At 42.2% G+C, this 19889-nt stretch overlaps 1 protein-coding gene across 1 annotated transcript in view; it reads left to right on the forward strand.

The window, feature by feature from the left end:
- The window catches only part of GDAP2 (ganglioside induced differentiation associated protein 2), an 835060-nt gene that overhangs the window by 473192 nt on the left and 341979 nt on the right, over window positions 1-19889 (forward strand). Inside the window, exon 8 of the mRNA XM_044071479.1 lies at window positions 8726-8876. Coding sequence (XP_043927414.1) covers window positions 8726-8876 — 151 coding nt within the window. The remainder of the gene's footprint in view (window positions 1-8725; window positions 8877-19889) is intronic.

Consider the following 19889-nt stretch of genomic DNA (forward strand, 5'->3'; position numbering starts at 1 on the left):
CTAGCAGTAAAAAAAGTTAATACTTATCTTTCAAAGATAAGGCATGCAGTGCATCAGAAAATTACTAGAGACTTGTTGCTTCTGGAGGCCACCAGGTCTTTGGAACCCCTAGTTGTATAAGGGGATTTTTTGACATGGTATGGTAGGGGGCCCCACCTATTTTGAAATTGACAGTTGTCAGTGGTACACACATAGCACTATAGCCTTTGTGGGACTGGATATAGTATAATCATTATTTCTTAAATTTTCCTCACAGGCATAACTCATATGTGTGCACAGAAGGTTACTATAGCTTGTCTGGGGACAGTGTACTGTCTAGGAGCAATAAATATGATAATTTTTTTCACTTTCTTCACAGTGAAGCATCATACGTGTTTACAGATGCCTAGCTCTGGTGGTACTAATAGCGATGAGGCATGCAGTATATATTCATCTGACAGCAATAAGTTGAAATATGTTATTGTAAACATTTGTCCTTTCATTTTTATCCCAGTCAAACATCACAGGGTTCATAGAAGGTGGCTGCTGTCTCTTGGATGTTGGGATGAGGAAGCACTCTATATATTATGTGTGACAGAAACAGCTTGAAATATATTAATATGGCTATTCTTTTAATTGTATCATAACCTAGCACAAGAAGGTTAAATAGAAGTTGACTATCTTTTTTTTTTCTTGAGAGGAGTAGGGAGGCAGGCAAGCACTAAGTCTAGATATGATATATGTGTCCTAGCAAGCATTTCTTATTGATTTTTTTTTTTTTTTTTTTTTTAAGGAAATGCTGATTTGTCACTTTGAATACTTAGCTTTGGATGCAACATTTGTCTTACTTAAAAGAAAAAATAAAGACTGAATTACTTTCCTTATTTCTGATTTTTGTTCTGGTCCTCTTTGTGTCAAAAGGTTGGAAAAACTTTAAAAATACATCCCAGAGCATCTAGAACCCCATGACTTCTGCGGGACTTATGGCCCCTCAAACTTAATGTTGTCTTGGCAATTTGGAATGTGATGAAAGGGTAGAGGAAAAAGAGTGACCAAAAGACAAGGAAGAAGTAAATTATCTTTGTCATGGGGAGACCAAGACAGAAGAAATGGTAAGTAATGGGATGGTGCAGGGAGAACCAATGGGGAACGGAGGAGGATATGGAGCCCTTTTTCTACGTTTCACTTTTTTCCTAAGCCTGGCCATGTTAATTGCATTTAGAAGTGCATGTTAAATGAAGTAGAATATTGTGAGTACTGAGTCAGTCTGTGGACAAAGGTGACAGACCGCAGTTGTTGTTTGCTGGTGACCTAACGTAGTCCCACCCATTCATTTGCTTCCCGGAGCTGCTCCTTGCTTTGCAGTAATGAGAAGTAGAATTGCTTTTTTGGCACTAAGCTACCTGTGGCAGGGTTGCGGGGTACAGCATTTTCTTACAACTCTTTCTCTTGCAGATTTCCTATGAGAATTTGCTTGAAAAATCTGGCTGCCTGAACCCACTTAGGAAAAGTCCTTTAATAGTGGAATAGTAATGCTGTAGGAACCCACCATATCCATATGTCTCTGAGGGAAACTTGTTTAAATTGGTTACTTATTAACTCTCCTTATGTATCCCTTTGAATGTGACTATTCTGGGATCTTATAACCTGTGTATTTAGTTGGAAAGTAAGGAAATTCAGCCAAGAGGTATTATGTGGGTATATGGTATACATACATATTTTACTGCAATTTCTTGGTAGTTATTAATAGGAGTAAATGCTTTCATTAATAACTTGTTTCAGAAGTCATTCTGAAAGACATGCAGGTATTGAACACTTTTACATTATATTGGAAGTTGAAAGGATCAAACCAATAGTTGAGTAGGTTGAGCAAAATTTTAAATGTTATTGCGTATGCTGTAAGTGCTGTTCATTTGCTGCAGGTGACAATGCACAGTTGTGTTTTTAGTGCAGAGATACGAGATTTGTTATGACTTTCCACTGCCCCATCTTCTTTTTTTTTGCAGTGCTCCTACATAACAGCTACTGCACACCTGATGTCTTGAGTGTTTTCTTTGAGATCACCCCAACTTGGAGAAAGGTTCATCACTTTATTTTGATAGATTCATGCATTTAAAATGAAAGCTGTAACAGCTGAATTCAGCTGCATTTTTCAGCAGAAGAATGCAGCTTTATCAAAACACAATGAAAACAATTAGAAACAATGTTTTAGACAGGCTAAGCTATTAAGAAGGGGCAAAGACCACATACATTAAATGCCTTGCTGAATTGGTCACAGAGAGCTCTTGCAAGTCGGTTAAAATAGAACTACAGTGGCAGATCAGTAAGTCATAAAACACAATGCTGATGTTAAACTCGTTTAAGTCAAATGACAGTTTCATAAAAAAAAAAAAAAAATGTCTACAAATGTGGAATTCAAAAAATTGTCTGACTTAATGTACAGTACAAAAACAACTTTGATAAAACTACTCTCTGATTCAAAGACATGCTCTCTTGTTTAGAATGTCTGCTCGTACATAAAATTATTTTAGACTGGTTAATTTACATTAGCTTACATGTCAGTCTGGACAGTGAGGTATGCTTTGGCAAGGTTGGTACCTATATGTAAAAGTAGACCGAAAATATCTTGCAAAGTAGGTTGTATGGCACCTTCTCCTAGTCATCCTGACTGAGATGCCTCCTTTAGCTGTAATCACAGCAAGAATTACTGCTCCTTTTTATCAGTCTGTGATGAACTACATAGAGCAGGTGTTCTTCGTGTTTCACTGTTGCAGTCATTACATTTGGGTTATCTGCTTGCAGGTAGCCCTCAGTCAGCCTGATTAACAAAGTATTGGGTCCTGCGTTCGTTGCTGTCTCTTCCATGACGTCAGGTCGTCAGGGGTATAAAACATGCAGCTGATGCCATTACATCAGTCTTCCTTGCTGTGCGGTGCCCGAAGCAGAAGCAGTTCGCAAGTGCCAGTCGGCAGACTCCTGAAATTTTTGTTTTCGAGTTTCAGAACCGAAGTCTTCAACTAAAGCTAAGTACCCCATTGGGAAAACTTTTTGTTGCTCCTTACTGATGTCAGTAAAAGGTAATAATTGCATTACTTGTGGAAAGCAAATACCTCATAAAGATTTTCATTTGTACTGTATTCCTTGGCTAGGCCCTGACCGCGACGTACCTTGCTGTCAGTTTTGTGCTTTATTTAATCAGCGCACGATCCATCGTCGGTATATTTTTGCCTCTAAATATTTCGGTTCTCAGTTTAATTATCCAGAAATGTCATTGATTAGCTATCCGACTACCAGGATTCAGAAAAAACGCAAAGATAAAGACAGAGACAGGCCACCGAGGTCCAAAACTGCCGACGACGCTTCTCCTAAGCCAGTCGCCAGTTCGCCGGTACCCAGTGAGGCACTTTCACAGCCCCTGATACCCACTACTTCTGATTCTCAGGCCTCTACTGAGACCCATACGGAGTCCGGTATGCTGCAAGATGCTTCAACTATGGAACTCGCAGTTGTCTCTACCTTGGATGGGTCCGGAGCCAATGTGCAGGCACCGGCTTCTGAGGGTGTAGTCAGGCCTACAGACTTGCATATTAAACTGACACCTCCTCCTTCTTTTAGGCCTAAATCTTGAACTGCCTTAAAAAAATGACGCCCAGGCCACATGCTCAGGCCTCTATGCCCAAAAAACAAATGATAAGAATGGCTGAAGATGTAATAACTCTAATCAGGGGTAGCCAACCCCCCCCTTTCTAAGAGGCCTAGGACTGAAGTGATTTATGAATCTTCTGACCAGGATTATGTTTTTTCTGATTCTTCTGATGATCTGGATTTGCCCTTATCTACTTATGAAGATTCTGATGCAGAGAACTCCATTCCCTCTGCTTTCCCTCCAGAGGATTTTTCTTTTGGAGAAACCTTACATACTCTAAGGGAGCATTTCCACTGGGAAAACCAGGAGTTTTCTGATTCAAAAAAGAGGCTTAGGGATTTCTTACTCTTACCTCAGCATAGGCCTTTAGCTGTTCCTCCTGTACTAGACATTGTTGATGATGCTTTTTCGGAATCTAGTTTGGCCCGTGATTCCTTGCCTCCTGCTCCCAGAAAGCCAGACAGATACTACAGGGGGTTCCTGAGTCACACAAGTTTCTTTTTAAAAAATCCTATTGCAGATCCAGAGACTATTTCACAGGGGCCCAAGGGCATTAAGGCTTCTACTGCTAAAAATCGTACCCCTTCTGATAGAGACTCCAGGGCGCTGGATAGATAGGGTAAGAAGGTTTACACTTCTGCAGCCTTGGCCATCAGGGCTTTAAACTGCCAGTTTCATATGTTAAAGTATCAGCAACATGTTATTGAATTGCTTAAACAGAAAATGATGTTGATTCCTGACTGTGTAGAAATTAAAGAATTACAGGATATAATGCATTCTGCTGAACAAGTTGGAAAACATACTTTGCAATGTGGTTTTGATTCATTAGAGGCCTCTTGCAGGGCCGCTGTTACTGGGTTTGTGCTCAGAAGGCATACTTGGCTTAAGGAGCACTCTTTGCCTGATCATGTTAAAGCTAAATTGTTGGATGCTCCCTTAAATCAGGACTGCCTGTTTGGCAACAAGGCTGAGGAAGTTCTTAAAAAAGATGGAAGATAAAGCTAAATCTATGCAAACTGTTAAAGATTTCTTACAAGTTCAGCCACCTAGATTTAGTAGGCACCGTTCTTCTAAGAATTGGTCCTTTCCAGCCCCTTCCAGGTCTTCTCAAGCCAAACCCAGACACAGCAAAAACCCCAGGTTTCAGTCCCAGGGGACACACACGACTAAGCAGTGGGGAGCCTCCACTTCCAAAGCTGGGAGTAATAAGGCTCCCCCCTTTGGTAAACTGTCCAAAGACTTCCTTTTAAAATTTCCAAGCACTTGTCAACTGGCTGCCCCTTTGGGGGGAAAGATTGCTCTTCATGCAAAGAACTGGGAACTCATTACCCAGGACAAATGGATTTTAAATATAGTGTCCCAGGGATACAGATTTCACTTCCATACATTGCCAACACCAAGCGGGTGGCCAGACCTACCCCCAAATCAATGGGTAGAGGCCCAAAAACAAGTACTTTCTCTCTTAAGCATGGGGGCTATTCAACTGGTACCAGAAGAGGAAAAGGGACAAGGATTCTACACGAGAGTTTTATTGGTACCCAGAAAAGACAATTCATGACATCCTATCCTGGACCTGTCTACTCTAAACACCTTTCTGGAGATTCCAAAATTCAAGATGCTGACTCTTCAGTTACTTCCTGTGCTAGGCAAAGATGCCTGGTTGGCAACACTAGATTTAAAAGAAGCATACCTGCACATCCCAATCAGGGAATCTTGCAGAAGATACCTACGCTTCAAAGCATGCTACGCACACTTTCAGTTCTCTGCACTGCCCTTTGGCTTATCTGCTATGCCCAGGGTATTCACAAAGTGCCTAACTCCAGTTATTGCATTTTGCAGGCAAAGAAATATTCAAATATACCCATACCTGGACGATTGTCTAATTCAGGCTGAAAGCCAGGACATACTTTTGAATCATCTGGCCTTTGTACAAAGGGTTCTAATTGTTTGGGGTACACCATAAACGAAAAGAAATCACACCTGGTACCCTGCCAACAAATTCTATTCCTTGGAGCAAGCTTGAATACAACTTCCCAGATGGCCTACCTCACGCCAGAGAAACAAATTCTTTTGACAACCTACTTCAAACAAGTGGCCACAAAGACCCTGCTATCTTCAAGACAAATACTGAAAGTCTTGGGGTTCATGGCCTCCTGCATTCTTCTAATTCCATATGCAAGACTGCATATGAGGAAACTACAGTGGTATCTAAAAAGCCTATGGTGTCAGCATTCTCTGGATCTAGAAGCAATGATTCCTATCATACCTTGCATATGCCTAGAGTTCCTTTGGTGGGAAGAAGCCTGCCACCAAAACAAGGAACTACCTTTCACACCACCCCCTGCCGCCCAAACCCTAACAGACGCATCAGACTATGCATGGGGGGGCTCACCTGGCAGGGAAGTGCATTCAGGGCAAATGGAACCCAAGTCAAATGCACCTGAATGTCAATCAAAAAGAAATGTTATCTGTACAGAATGCTCTGACATCCTTCAAGGACCACATTCTTCTAGGACAACTAATGGTAAAGACGGACAACACCACTGTTATATGGTACATAAACAAGCAGGGGTGCACACATTCTTACCCCCTCTGCAGACTAGCCATGGCATTGTGGAACACAGCCTTGAGCTACCAAGTGCACCTACAAGCTCAATTCCTGCCAGGAAAGTTAAATACACTGGCAGATGGACTAAGCAGAAACCTTATGGTCCCATACAAGTGGAAACTGGAACCAAGGATTTTCAACATGTTGACAAGCAAATGAGGGAGCCCAGGTATAGACCTGTTTGCCTCTCCCCAGAACTACCAATTGGACAAATTTTGCACAGGGACTCCCCACAAACAAGCCTGGAAAGTGGATGCTCTGTCCTTCAGCTGGAAAAACATATCAGTCTATGCCTCCCCCCCGCCTCTGCTCTCCAAAGTACTACTGAAAATCAAACAGGACAAACCAAGGATGATTTTGATTGCTCCAGACATGCCGCGCCAACGCAGTGTGTCATGGTTATCCCCATGGCACCTGCCTCAGACTCCTTCCCTGTTGTCTCAACAGGAGAACCAGATTCTGCACCCTCAGCTTCTAACACTGAACCTTGCAGCCTGACTAATTACATAATCTCTCCTTTACCATCCCTCAGTAAACCTGTGATGGATATTATTTTAGAGGCAAGGAGGCCTAGCACTAGAAAATCCTATGCTGAAAAGTGGAAAAGATTCTGTGCCTGGAACCAATCTCAAGGGATGAGCACAGCAGAGCCCAGTTTACCTCAGATTTTGCAGTACTTAACTGAGATGCTTCACAAGGGCCTGTCTTTTTCCTTCATCAAAATCCACGCCTCAGCCATTTCAGCTCATTATAGCACAGAACCCCCTCATCCACTGCTCAAGCAGTTCCTCAGAGGGGCCAAAAATTTAAGACCATCCAGGAGAGCTCCAACCCCAGCCTGGGACCTTAACTTTGTTTTGGAGAAACTCACTCTACCTCCTTTCAAACCAGCTGCTACTGCAGACCTAAAATTTCTTTCTTGGAAAACAGCTTTCCTTTTAGCAATCACTTCAGCTAGAAGGCTATCTGAATTACAGGCCCTTATGACAGTGGAGCCTTTCATCATCTTTCATGCGGACAGGGTGACCCTCAGAACCAATCCATCCTTCATACCCAAGGTGGTATCCAGTGTGGCTCTTAATCAGTCCATTCATTTGCCAACCTTCTTTCCCAGTCCGCAGAACAAAGGAGAACAGATATTGCATTCCTTAGATGCACACAGATAACTCAGATTCTACTTGGACAGGACTAAACCTCAAAGGAAATCTGAACAACTGCTGGTAGCATTTGCTGCAGGGGCAGAGGGGAAGGCTATTTCAAAGCAAACTATTTCTAAATGGATAGGCCATTGCATTAATTTCTGCTGTAACCACCATGGAAAACCTATCCCCCAGGGGATCAGACCTCATTCCACCAGGACTGCATCTACCTCTACAGCCTTTCTCAGAGGTGTCCCTACCAGGGACATCCTAGAAGCTGCTACCTGGAGTTTTGTACTTACTTTCACCAAGCATTACCATTTGCCAATTTTCTCTAAATCCAGAGCTGGCTTTGCCACTGCAGTCTTGCAGGGCCTTATAGCTGGTCCTAATGCTATCTAAATTCGTCCTCCCAACCACAGCTTTGGGAATCTGCCCAAATGTAATGACTGCAACAGTGAAACACGAAGAACATAGTACAGTTGTGTACTCTTACCATAAATGTAGATGTTCGAGTGTATTCACTGTTGCAGTCCTGGTTACCCTCCCTCCAGCCCCCTAACTTCTTTTGGCTGTACCTCTACTTTCCTTTACTATGCTTAAAAGCCTTTTTGGTGTATTTGCTTTTTTGTTGGAGGTATTTCATTGTACTTTTATATTTAATTGCTTCCCATTAGGGGGGCACCTGACATCTGGGTTAAGAAAAACTGATGTAATGACGTCAGCTGCATGTTTTATACCCCTGACAACCTGACGTCATGGAAGAAGGGACAGGAAACGACGCAGGACCCAAGACTTTGTTAATCAGGCTGACTGAGGGCTACCTGCAAGCAGATAACCCAAATGTGTAATGACTGCAACAGTGAATACACTCGAACATCTACATTTATGGTAAGTGTACCCAACTGTACTTTTGATTTCCAGCTGAGATAAACCTTCTCAAAATATGTTTGCGTTAGTCTTGCTTATTAAGTCCTTAGTATAGGCTTTAAGGTTTAGCTGGCTTGGCCATACATTTTGTCCTGTGAACACTACTTTAGATATTATTTTTCTTTTGGTTTATGCTTCACAAGAGGAAGCCCAGTGCTATGCAGGAGCACATAGACAAATTCCACAACTTAGTGTTACCCTGGCGTATGGGAATCATTATTCACAGTGGGAGTATTTGTAAGTATGTAGTCTTGGAAAACTTTCCCTGAGAGCAGTCATGGTCTACAAATAATTCAGTGTATGAGTTTTTACTGGAACTTTTGTGCAAATAGATGAGCAACAAAAAATAGTTGAATTACAATGATTCATTTAGTAGAAATGTTTGGTTACCTTTTTTTCTGTATCTGTATTCTTTTGTTGTAGATGACGTGGAAGATGAATTTGAGGAAAAGGATGTGTCTTACATTGGCTCCCATGCCTTTGCTCAGATGGAAGGAGACATTGACAAACAGAGGCGCATAACTTTGCAAGGAAATATGTCTGAACAGGCCCTACAAAAACAGCACCAGCGAAAGTGAGTTTTTTTTTTTGTTCTCTGATAAATGCCGATGTTTCTTTTGGCAGGTTACCAAAAACATAAGAATAATCAGCCTGTAGGGAACTGAGTAGAGTGGTCCCATAGCCAAATGGAAAGGACTATAAAAGTGACAGAATATTGCAAAAGTTGTAGGGCAAGTAGAGGAGAGATGGGAAAGACATCAGATGCATTGCATAGAAGCCATGTGAAGCAGTAAACATAGAAAGCGAAGTGAACTGAGGGTAGTAGACTTGAAGGGGAAAGGTTATGTTTAGGGTAAGCTGAGACATGTGTCATGGGTCAGGAAGTGAAGAAGATGAGATCCAGTAGGAGGTAGGAAAGAGGGCTTAGTAACTTGAAACTCAGTCACAGAGTGTATTAAGAGTGTTGCAAGAGAGGGGAGATTAGAGGGATCCCTATCTTGGGCCTCATATTTAGTAAAACATAGGAGGAGGTGACAGAGGTGGTCATCAAGGTGAAAGTTGTTCATGGGTAGCAGTGACCTGTTAGAGGTTGCAGTGGTGGTGGCAACTATCATAGCCAGGTGAGTGGTAGAGATGTCATAAGGAGGGTAGAAATAATGTTATCAGAAGTGTTACCTGTACCATCAGACAGCATACTAAGGAAGGAGAGGGTTGGGGGGTATAGAGACTGGTTGTGGCAGTAGATAAGAAAGGAATGGGTGGGACTGGTAAAATAATGGGTGGTACTTTCTTCAGAGAGGACCAGCTATATGCCAAGAACAGGTTTTTATTGGCTGCAAAAGGGCATTGGTGCTCCAAAGTGAGTTAAAAAGTTGTCAGTTTTTGTACCATTATGCTAAGATGAAAGGAGGAAGGGATGTCACAGATGCAGAAGAATGGGGGATATGTACTAAAGAAGTAGAAATAAGGAAGAAAGGATTAGGAACATAGCAGAGGAACAGTGGTGACTTGGGTGAACAGTATTTTTATGCCGTACAAGAGCTACAGGCAGTGTTGCAAGGGAAGACGGTGGACATTGCTGATGTCACAGGAACATGGATCAGTCGCAAAAGAAAATGTGGGAAAAGGAAGAAGTTCCTGAGTTATACACTAAGAAATGACAGAGAAGTAGAGCGAGGGGAAGTGACACTCTACTTAAAGGACATAATCAGATGTGAGGTCAGTGTAGAGGAGGAACACTGCCCATGAAAAAAGGCAAGGAAGAGGGCAGGATTAGAACCTGTGGTAAACAGCCTGGCAATTAAGACAGAATAAAACTGAAATTGTTAGTAGATTGAGTCAGCAGAATAGACCTAGAAACTTTTATGGAAAATGATGAGAGACTGGAGGAAAGATTAAAGGAGTGGCGGGACTAGACTGGGAGATTCCAAGCTCCATGATAGAGTGGGAGCAGGAGTTAATTTGTCAATGAGGGGTTCAGCCAACTGGTGCAGGATCGTACCAGAAAGTGTAGAATTCTGGATGTGATCCTAATCAAGAAGGAATATGTTGGGATTCAGGAATGTCCAGGTGAAGGCGTGTCAGCCAACAGTGATCACAGGAGGTTACTAGGATATCGAACCAGAGGTCATTTCAAGCCTAGCTGTTTCATCCCAATGTAATACCATAGATACTCTAGTCAATACCCAGGATTGTATTTAGTAACGACGGCCCATGTCCAGGAGGGACGTGGGCGCTATTCCTGTTAAGAATTTACGGTGCCACAGCCACTTGTCCAGGTTCCTTTTGAACAGTGTCATAGAGGTGCTCTGCTTCACATGAATTGGCATCCTATTCCAAAGACGCTGCAGTCACTGTGAGACAAATCTGTCCCTCCAGCATGTCATATTCAAGTCGCAGGCAATATTCAGGTCCCTGGAATGGGTAGCTCTAGTCCCATTTGATTTATGGATGCGCAGCAAATTCATTAGGTTTGAGTTGGAGATTGCTCTGTAAGCCAAGCATAAGTCTCTCCTAAGAAGTCTATACAATATTGAGTATAGTCGGTCAGTGTGAGGCATGCGCTGGAGTCGCTTGATTATCTTAGTTAGAAACCTCTGAGGTCTCCAATTGCTGCAGGTGCTTTGTACAGTACATGCCTAAAGGGGCATTGTACTCAATTATGAGCCTGACTAGTTGCGAGTATAGAGGGGTTATAAACTCCCTTTGCTCTAGAGGCGATGCCTTTGCTAATCAAGTGTGCTAAGTATAAAGCCTTCCTTACTATAGTAGACACATGGTGGTCAAAGCTAAGGTCGCAGTTTACTTGTGATCCCAGATTTCTTACCACTTCATTGGTACATAGGATATTGTTATTAATCTGATAATGTGAAGGGACATTGTTTTTACCAAAGGGAATGATGATGCATTTCTTTGCATTCACTTTGAGACCATGACTAAAACACTAGTCATTGGTATGTGTAAGACCCTTCTGAAGTATACTGACATAATTTGGGATTCAGTAATTGTACTCTGTTTGCAGTCATCCGCAAACTTGGTCAGCAACAATCCATTAGTTCCGGCCTGAACTTCTGAGAAGTATATACTGAAACAGTAGGGGGCTCAGCACTGACCCTTGTGGTATCCTGCTGGTGACAGGTCTGCTGGTTGATGTGGAGTTACCCACTTTGATAGTATGTGGCCTGTTTGTGAGCCAGTTGGCATCCCATGTTACAACAGCTAAGTTCATCTGTAATGCCTGAGAGTGGGATTGTGTCTAAGGTCTTAGCCAAGTTGCGTTATGCTGTGTTCACAGATTTGCCCTCATCAATGACTCTGGTCACATCCTTGAAGAAATCCACCAGGTTTTTTAACGGGCAGGATCTGCCCTTGACAAAACCGAATTGGGTCAGATCCAGGGTCTGGAGGTCACCTATGTCTTTATTTATGAGGTCCATGATGACATGTTCCATGGCTTTACTAATGAGTCTGTTCAGACTTATGGGTCTATACTTCCCTGGGTCTGTATCTAAACCACCTTTGTGGAGAGGAATAACTGTTCTGTGGAATGGAAAACAGCAACAAAGCTTGTCGTTAGACTGTGATTAAATAGAGTACTTAATGGTGATGTTAGTTCATGTTTGTTTGTTTAGAAGACAGCCTCAGATGCCATCTGGTCCCATAGAGGCTGTTCTTTTTGCATAGATGGGGCTTTAATGACCTACTCTTCAGATATGTAGGGTGAGAAGGAAGTTGGGGGCAAGGTTTGTTATAAGTTTGAAGGAGTTAAGGGAGTGAAATTTTAGTCATATTTGTCCACTAGCAGGTTTGCTATCACTGCAGGATCAGTAGCTGTGATACTGTTAGTCACTATTTCGGCACATCCTTGGGTCCTACCTTTTAGGCTACATACATAGCTGTAAAAGGCCTTATGGTTATCCTTAGCTGTGATTGCAAAATGTTTCTCTAAGTTATCCTTAGAGTATTTAACATGTCTTGTTATCCTGTTGAGGCTGAGGAGGTTGCTTTTCTATTTTTGGGGCCTCACCTTAGTTTTCTTAGACAGCAACTTTTTGCATTTGTTGTAAAGTTTGTTGATGCTGGATGCAGGGCAGCTTGTTTTTATTTGGGGCACTGGCTTTGATTCTGTTTGGAACAGCTGAGTCTATACACTTTTATACAAGTGATTTGTACTGGGCTTTAGTGCAAGCTTTGGTGTTTCTTACACTTCCAACTGGGGGTGAGGCTTGGAAGGCATTTATACCTTCCCATAGGAGGGCATAGTTTACTTTGGTGAAGTTTTTTAGTCTGACTTCACTCTTTGTGAGTTCTGGTGCTAGTGCCAGCTCGAAGGTAACTGATTTGTGGTCAGATTTGACTAATGATGGTCTGACAATTGCGGTGGTGCATCTGTTTTGTCATGTTAGTGAAGGCCAGATCTAGTATGCTTGTTCCTGTTGTTTGGGTTTGAACAATTTGTTCCAGGACATTTGAGTTAACAAAGTCGAGGAACTTTTGTGCTAGTGAGTTAGGGCTAGAGTAGGTTTCACACTTGGTGGGGTAACTGAAATCCCTCATGACCATAGTGTTTGGCAATATTTAGATTGACTTCAGTTTGGTCAAGTAGGCCTCATGCACATCACAATCAATGGAGGGGGATCTATAACTAGCTGTGACTTGAATTGGGGGGTCTTACCTGCAGTAATCTGAGCTTGGAGTAACTCCATGGAATTGTCCAATCTAATTAGTCGAGAGGTGAATTTATCCCTAATATAGATAGAAACACTGCCTCCTTTGGTTCTCGCATGTTCGTTTTGTGGTCTGAAGGTTTTTAAGGCATTGTAGCCTTGCACGGCCTGGGTGTTCTCTGAGGCCTTGAACCACGTTTCTGTGATTGCACAGACATCTACATCCTCCAGTGATAGAAATACTTCTAGGGTTTGCAGTTTTTGGTTTAAGCTCATAGCATTTATAGCAGCATAACCATTCTTTGTTATAGTTGGTAATTTTCATGTTGACAGTTTTGTTTTTGAGATCTTGCCTAAAAAAGGCACTATGGGGGCGGCAAGAGTCTTTGCCAGCAGTTGAAAGCTTAGTGATGCCATTTTGTGGCTCTATGTTTAATCATTAAATGTTCATGCCAGTGAACCTTCGGTGATTGAACACAAGATACTGAACATACATTCACTGAACGTTCACTTCAGTGAATGTGAGACCAGGAAAGTAACTAGTTGGTCAACATTTCCGCATCTCACACACACCGCACTAATTTCTCCCACCTGATATTAGGTGAGATATTCACAGTATGTTTTTTATTAGGTGCCTGAACTTTAAGGAACTCTAGTGAATCTTAGATCTTCCACACAGAGAAGTTTCCTCACTATTTATATATAGTTATGGGGGGGGGGGGTTGCAGCCCTTGGGTGGATTTGAAGTAGTGGGTGTGTGCGATGGGAAATGTTGGTCAACTAGTTACTTTCCCTGTCTTGCACATTCGCTGAAGTGAACATTAGCTGTTTTCTGGTCGATCATTGTAGGTTTGCAGAAGTGAACTTTTGATAATTAAACATAGACCCCTGTTTTGTGGCTCAAAGTAGGGGGAAGGGTAAGAACACAAGGATAGGAATCACGGTGTGAGCTTTTAGGGGAACAGATTATGATGAGCTGAGAGAGGGAGTCAGAGGCACAAGGAAGAAGAACAGGGACAAATTCATTGTATAGAACAGGTTAAGTGGCTTATAGATGCAGTTGTAAGGACTAATGGTAAAAGTTTGAGAAAAATGTAGTAAAAGAAAAGAAGGCCACTGCATTTGCATAGGAAAGGAAGTCTAGTGATGAGGTCAAAATGCAGGGTTTATACTAGGTAGAAGGGAGATGGTGGATAGTTTTAAGAGGACACTGTACAAGGAGGCAGCAAAGGTGCAAGCTGAAAGGGGGTCGTATCCTTAGGGATAGATTTCAGAGTAAACAAAGTAATGCTGTCAGGCAAACAGAACCTTGTCAGGTCACACCCATGCTGTTTGTAAGTTTGAAGGCCATTTTGAGTTGGAATCAAGTAGAAAACTCTGGTAGGAGGAGTCTATAGTGAACAAGGTCTTTAAGTATATTGCATAAAGAAAGGAAGAGACAGACTGACCTAGCCAGGATGAGAACTAATAACAGGTGAAAGAAAGATCACAAAACCATGGAAAGAAGCAGAAGTATTGAATGAATACTTTTCCACAAGGAATTACAGGTGAAATGTCACAGAAACATGGAAAGAAACAGAGGTATTAAATGAATACTTTCCCCCCCCCCAAGGAATTCAAGTGGTGGTTGCTGTGCTAGGATGGAGGTAGGGTAGAATGGGGAAGTGCACTGGATAAGCTCTAGGATAGAGAAAGTTGAAGGCTGAGAGGGAATTAACTTGCCTAAGTGAGGATAAAGCATAGGGACTAGTGGGCTGCCAACCGCTGTTCTTGGGAATTTGTGCATTGTGCAGACAGATCCCCTGACAGTACTGTGTCTGCTGTGCAAGTGCTAAGGGCCGATAGATAGCAAATGTAGTACACTTGTACCAGCAGGAGAGCAAGAAAAATCCAGGAACTACAGGTCTGTTTGCCTAAACTGCAGTTGTAGGGAAAATTATGGAGAGAATCCTGCTTGAGGGAAAACCTGGTTGCTTATCTTGAGAAATGTAGTCTCTGTGACAACAGCTAACATAGGTTTGTGCCCAGATGGATCTGTCAATCCGTTAGAAAAACGGACTAACTGTAGTTAACTATGTCGGATAGTAGTCAAAAACTAACTGATACCAAACGGATAGAGACGCTCAATTTATTTCACACTAGATAAAGCTTTCGGGAAACTCCCTTAATCAGTATTCTACATTCATTTTAAAAAAATACATCATATATACCTTAAGGTGCAACATGCTGGTTGGCTGTATCACATGTTGCATCTTATTAAGGTATATTACATGATAAATATAAGAATCAGTCAGAGGAGGTTAGAAAAGTTTGAGGTGAAATAATGGAAAGTGGGAAGACATCTGTTTGACTTCCAAGTATATAACAAAAGTCCAGAAGGTTTATGATTTTTTGTATGGAAGTGTTTGCATAGGTATTTTTATACCCCAAGCAGGCTTCAGAGTATTTTTCTTCAGGTAGAGAGCAATTCCTGGAGGTGTGATGGGAAAGACCAAGTAAATTAAGGACAAGCTTTTTTGGGGTATGTAACAAGCTGGCATGTATAAAGAATATTTTGTCAGATGTGTTGTTTGAAGCAGTTAAGGAAATGATTCCTCTGATGTGGAATTTAGTATCTGAATTGCCTAGATATAGTAAAACCTTGCTATGTTTAATGCTTTTGGCTGCCAAAAAGCAATTACAACAAAATGGAAATCAGAATCTAAACAAAACGTAACTGAAGTATTGAATATTGTAAAGGAGATAAAAGAATTGTAGGGTGGGACCTGTAGAAAAGGGAAGGAGCAAATTACATATAAATCAATACAATTTGTGAGAAAAATACATTCAGAATAATGTTCAAAAGGAAGAAGGAGTTTAAGGAAATGCAGGACTTAGGCAGTTTATGTAATCTTGGAGTGAATGTTAAAAAAGAAAACATGAATAATGTAGAAAACTAATGAAAATGTGTACAGTATTTTTTTCTTTTCTATAAATGCATGCATTGCCCGTGTTTGTTTAAAAACGTGAATTTAATAAAGGTGTTTAAAAACAAAAAGGAAGTTGAGTGCTCCATGGCTGAGTGGGAAATCACAGAGGTCTTTGATGCGAGAGAGAATGGCAGGAATAAGGAAAATGACTAGTGGAGAATTTATTTAGTTATTTAAGTATATTTACCAGTTAGCACACTGCTTCCATGTGACTCATTTCAGGGGTCTGTCCCAAGTCCAGTATTGGTGGTGGGCGAACAGTATCACCTTCTTCAGTGGTAACACAAACAACTGAGCAGTACTGAAGGATGGAATAAAGAATCTAAGGCAGGATTTGGAAAGACTGACCAAGTTAGTGCTGTTGAGGTTCCATGCAGACAATGTAAAATACTACACACAGGTCACAGCAAACCAGGTATGAAATGTCAGGTGGGGGAATATCTCTGTAACACGCAGAAATAAAGCTCTGACAGTAATCCAGGTTACCTGGGATTGGCTAGTAATGCTGGAAGTAGGAAGATAAGTGGAGAGGGTAGGAGTGAACCTATCCATCCTGAAAGGTGGGAGGCTACCTAGTCTGCTACATTATTGATGTCCAGCAGAGGCTGTATGTGACAACAAGTGGACTGACGTTCCAAGAGTGAGTACCCTTCTAAGCAGTGCATTCGTATGTTATAGGCATTGCTGGACACCTGTGTGGAAGCATATATGAGTTTAGAATGTCTGTACTGAAGGAAGTTTATTCAATCAGGCTGCTGTAAAGGTAACAGGAGTTAGTTAACTGGAAAACCATGATGGCTGCATAAATGATGGTCCCTTCCAGTTGCTGGTGAATTGGGAAGCTGATTGCCAGTAGGCAGCACGGAAGAAAAATGTCAGCTGGGGGAGTGATGGAATGGGTGTTCGTTGAATAGGGAAAGATTTTGGGGGTGTTGACAGCAGTTGGACTGGACCCCCTGAAGTAGAGTATAGACAGTGGCTGCAGCCAGCAGAATGCTAGAATGTATCCTTAGAGAAAGACTCCAGAATAAGTGAAGTAATGCTCACCACAAGCAACTTTGTTAGGCCACGCCTTGAGTACTGCTTTTGTTTGAAGGCCATTCAAGGATTGGGACATCAGGCTTCCTGAAGGAGTGCATAGCAAGGCTTACTAGAAGGATGCTTGTGATTGAGGAGCAAGGCTTATGACCAGAAAGTCAAGTAGATTTTTTCTTAGTGGAAAACGGAGGAGATGGTTGGGATAAGATCTGAGTGCACAAGGTGATGTCAGGTTGATATTAAGGGGTTGTTCTGAATAGGAAGATGGAGGTGGTAACATGGGGCACAGGTATTCTCTTTTAGGGCTATCTACTCACTGGATCATTTGACTGTACTTTATGGAGACAGTTGTGGATTTCTGTCTAGAGAATACATTACTGAAATTGGGGCTGAAGAATGATTCCATGAAATGTATCCAAGAGGGCATGGGAACAGTGGAGAATGGGTGAGAAAGTCAAGGATGGAAAGGAGGTGAAATCTTGAATGCAATTAAAGCTATATTAAGCACGCTTATTGTTTCCTGTCATCAAGCAAATGTAGTACTGTGCTGAGACATCAGGTGAATGAGGTCGTGTATCAAGAATCATGTGCTGCAACCATTTGTGAACAGAGTGAGCACTGCTGCTCTGGTAGTCACGTTTTTTTTTTCTGACAGACAAGGTTGTGTTACTGTGAGTAATTTGTCAAAGGATTCCATAGTTCTCACTCTATAGTAAGCTGCAATCACAGTGGTCCTGCATATGTACATGGGAATAAGGGAGACCTGTAGGTTGGTCAGATCTATGAAGAATGTACATGGAAAGATTTTTTGTTTACAAGAGCAATAGCAAAATAGTCGCAGTCTCTTGCTGCAGTTTTATTGAACTACATCAGGAATTGTGTGTATGTGAAGGTTTCATTGTATTAGAGACTTGGAAAAGAGTATGCTGTTGGAGATTTAACAGATAAGTTTTTTTTTACTCTTTGCCCTCACCAGCCTGCTGACCTTCACACCCTATCTTATCAGCCCATTCTTTCCCTTCACTGGTTGGGAGCCACATAAGAGAGACCATCTTCCAGACAACCTTCATGATGATATGAGGATTTTTTTCATTTTTCCTAGTCTGCATTGCTCATGCAACCAGCACTGCAGAGGGGGAGGCTGCTCAATGGACTTGTTTGTAAAGGACTGCCCACACTTCCTCAGTGAGATATCATTTAGGTACCCCTGTCTCTCCCCCACAGGATGAGCCGTGGTCTCCATGGCCTTCATCAGGGAGACTGCACTGTCCTATGTACCTCAGTGTGTGTGCACATCCCTCACCTCAGTTTTGGAGGGTGGGCTACACCCCTTCACTCTTGTCCCCTCCCTGCATGCCTCTTGACTGGCTTCATTAATCAAACCCTGGATGTTCTTTGTGTTTCACTGTTGCAGTCATTACATTTGGGTTATCTGCTTGCAGTAGCCCTCAGTTGGCCTGATTATCAAAGTCTTGGGTCCTGAGTCAGTTGCTGTCTCATCTTCTGTGACATCAGGTAGTCAGGGGTATAAAGCATGCAGCCAATGCCATTACAATAGTTTTTCTTGCCGTGTGGTGCCCGAAGCAGAAGCAGTTCGCAAGTGCCGGTCGACCGACTCCTGAAATTTTCATTTTCGAGTTTCAGAACCGAAGTCTTCAACTAAAGCTAAGTACCCCGTTGGGGAAACTTTTTCTTGCTCTAAATTGATGTCAGTAAAAGTCAATAATTGTATTTCTTGTGGAAAGCAAATACTTCATAAAGATTTTCATTTGTGCTGTATTCCTTGCCTAGGCCCTGAACACAACGTACCTCACTGTTGGTTTTGTGCCTTATTTAAACCACGGACTATTCGTCGGTACATTTTCGCTTCTAAATATTTTGGTTCTTGGTTCAATTATCCAGATATGTCTTCGGTAAGCCACCCGACTGTCAACATTTCAAAAAAAAGCAAAGATAAAGACAGAGACAGGCTGCCTAGGTCCAAAGCTGTCAACAACACTTCTCCTAAGCTAGTCGCCAGTTCGCCGGTACTCAGTGCTTGAGCAGCCCCTGATACTTGCTACTTCGGATTCGCAGGCCTCTACTGAGACCCATTCAGAGTCTAGAATACTGTGAGATGCTTCAACTGTGGAACCTGCAGATGTCTCTACCTTGGATGGGTCTGGAGCCGCTGTGCAGGCACCGGCTTCTGAGGGTGTATTCAGGCCTACTGACTTGTATATTAAACCAACGCCATCTTCTTTTTGTAGGCCTAAAACTCTAACCATGCCTAGGAAACCGACACCTAGACCACATGGTCAGGCCTTTATGCCTAAAAAAACAAATGATAAGAATGGCTGAAGACCTTGTTACTTTAATCAGGGGAAGCCAACCTTCCCCCTCTAAGAGACCTAGGACTAAGTTTGCTTATGATACTTCTGACCAGGATTCTGAAATTTCTGTCTCCTCTGATGACCAGGATTTACCCTTATCTACCTATGAGGATTCTGATGGAGAGGACTCTATTCCCTCTGCTTCTCCCCCAGAGGATTTTTCTTTTGGTGAAAACTTGCATACTCTTAGGGAGCATTTTCACTGGGAAAGCCAGGATTACTCTGTTTCTAAAAAGAGGCTTAGAGATTTCTTCTTATGCCCCAACACAGGCCTTTAGCTATCCCTCCTGTTCTGGACATTGTTGACAATGCTTTTTCGGAATCTAGCTTGGCCCCTGACTCTTTACCGCCTGCTCCCAGAAAACCTGACAGATATTACAGGGTTCCTAATTCTCACAAGTTTTTTTTTTAAAATCCTACTGCGGATCCTGAGATCATTTCACAGGGACCCAAGGGTATTAAGGCTACTACTGCCAAAAATCCTACCCCCTCTGATAGAGATTCCAGGGCCCTGGATAAATGGGGTAAGAAGGTATACACC

The sequence above is a fragment of the Protopterus annectens genome, chromosome 5.part0, assembly GCF_019279795.1.
Source record: "Protopterus annectens isolate FY-2018-M chromosome 5.part0, PAN1.0, whole genome shotgun sequence".
Classification (NCBI taxonomy): Eukaryota; Metazoa; Chordata; order Ceratodontiformes; family Protopteridae; genus Protopterus; species Protopterus annectens.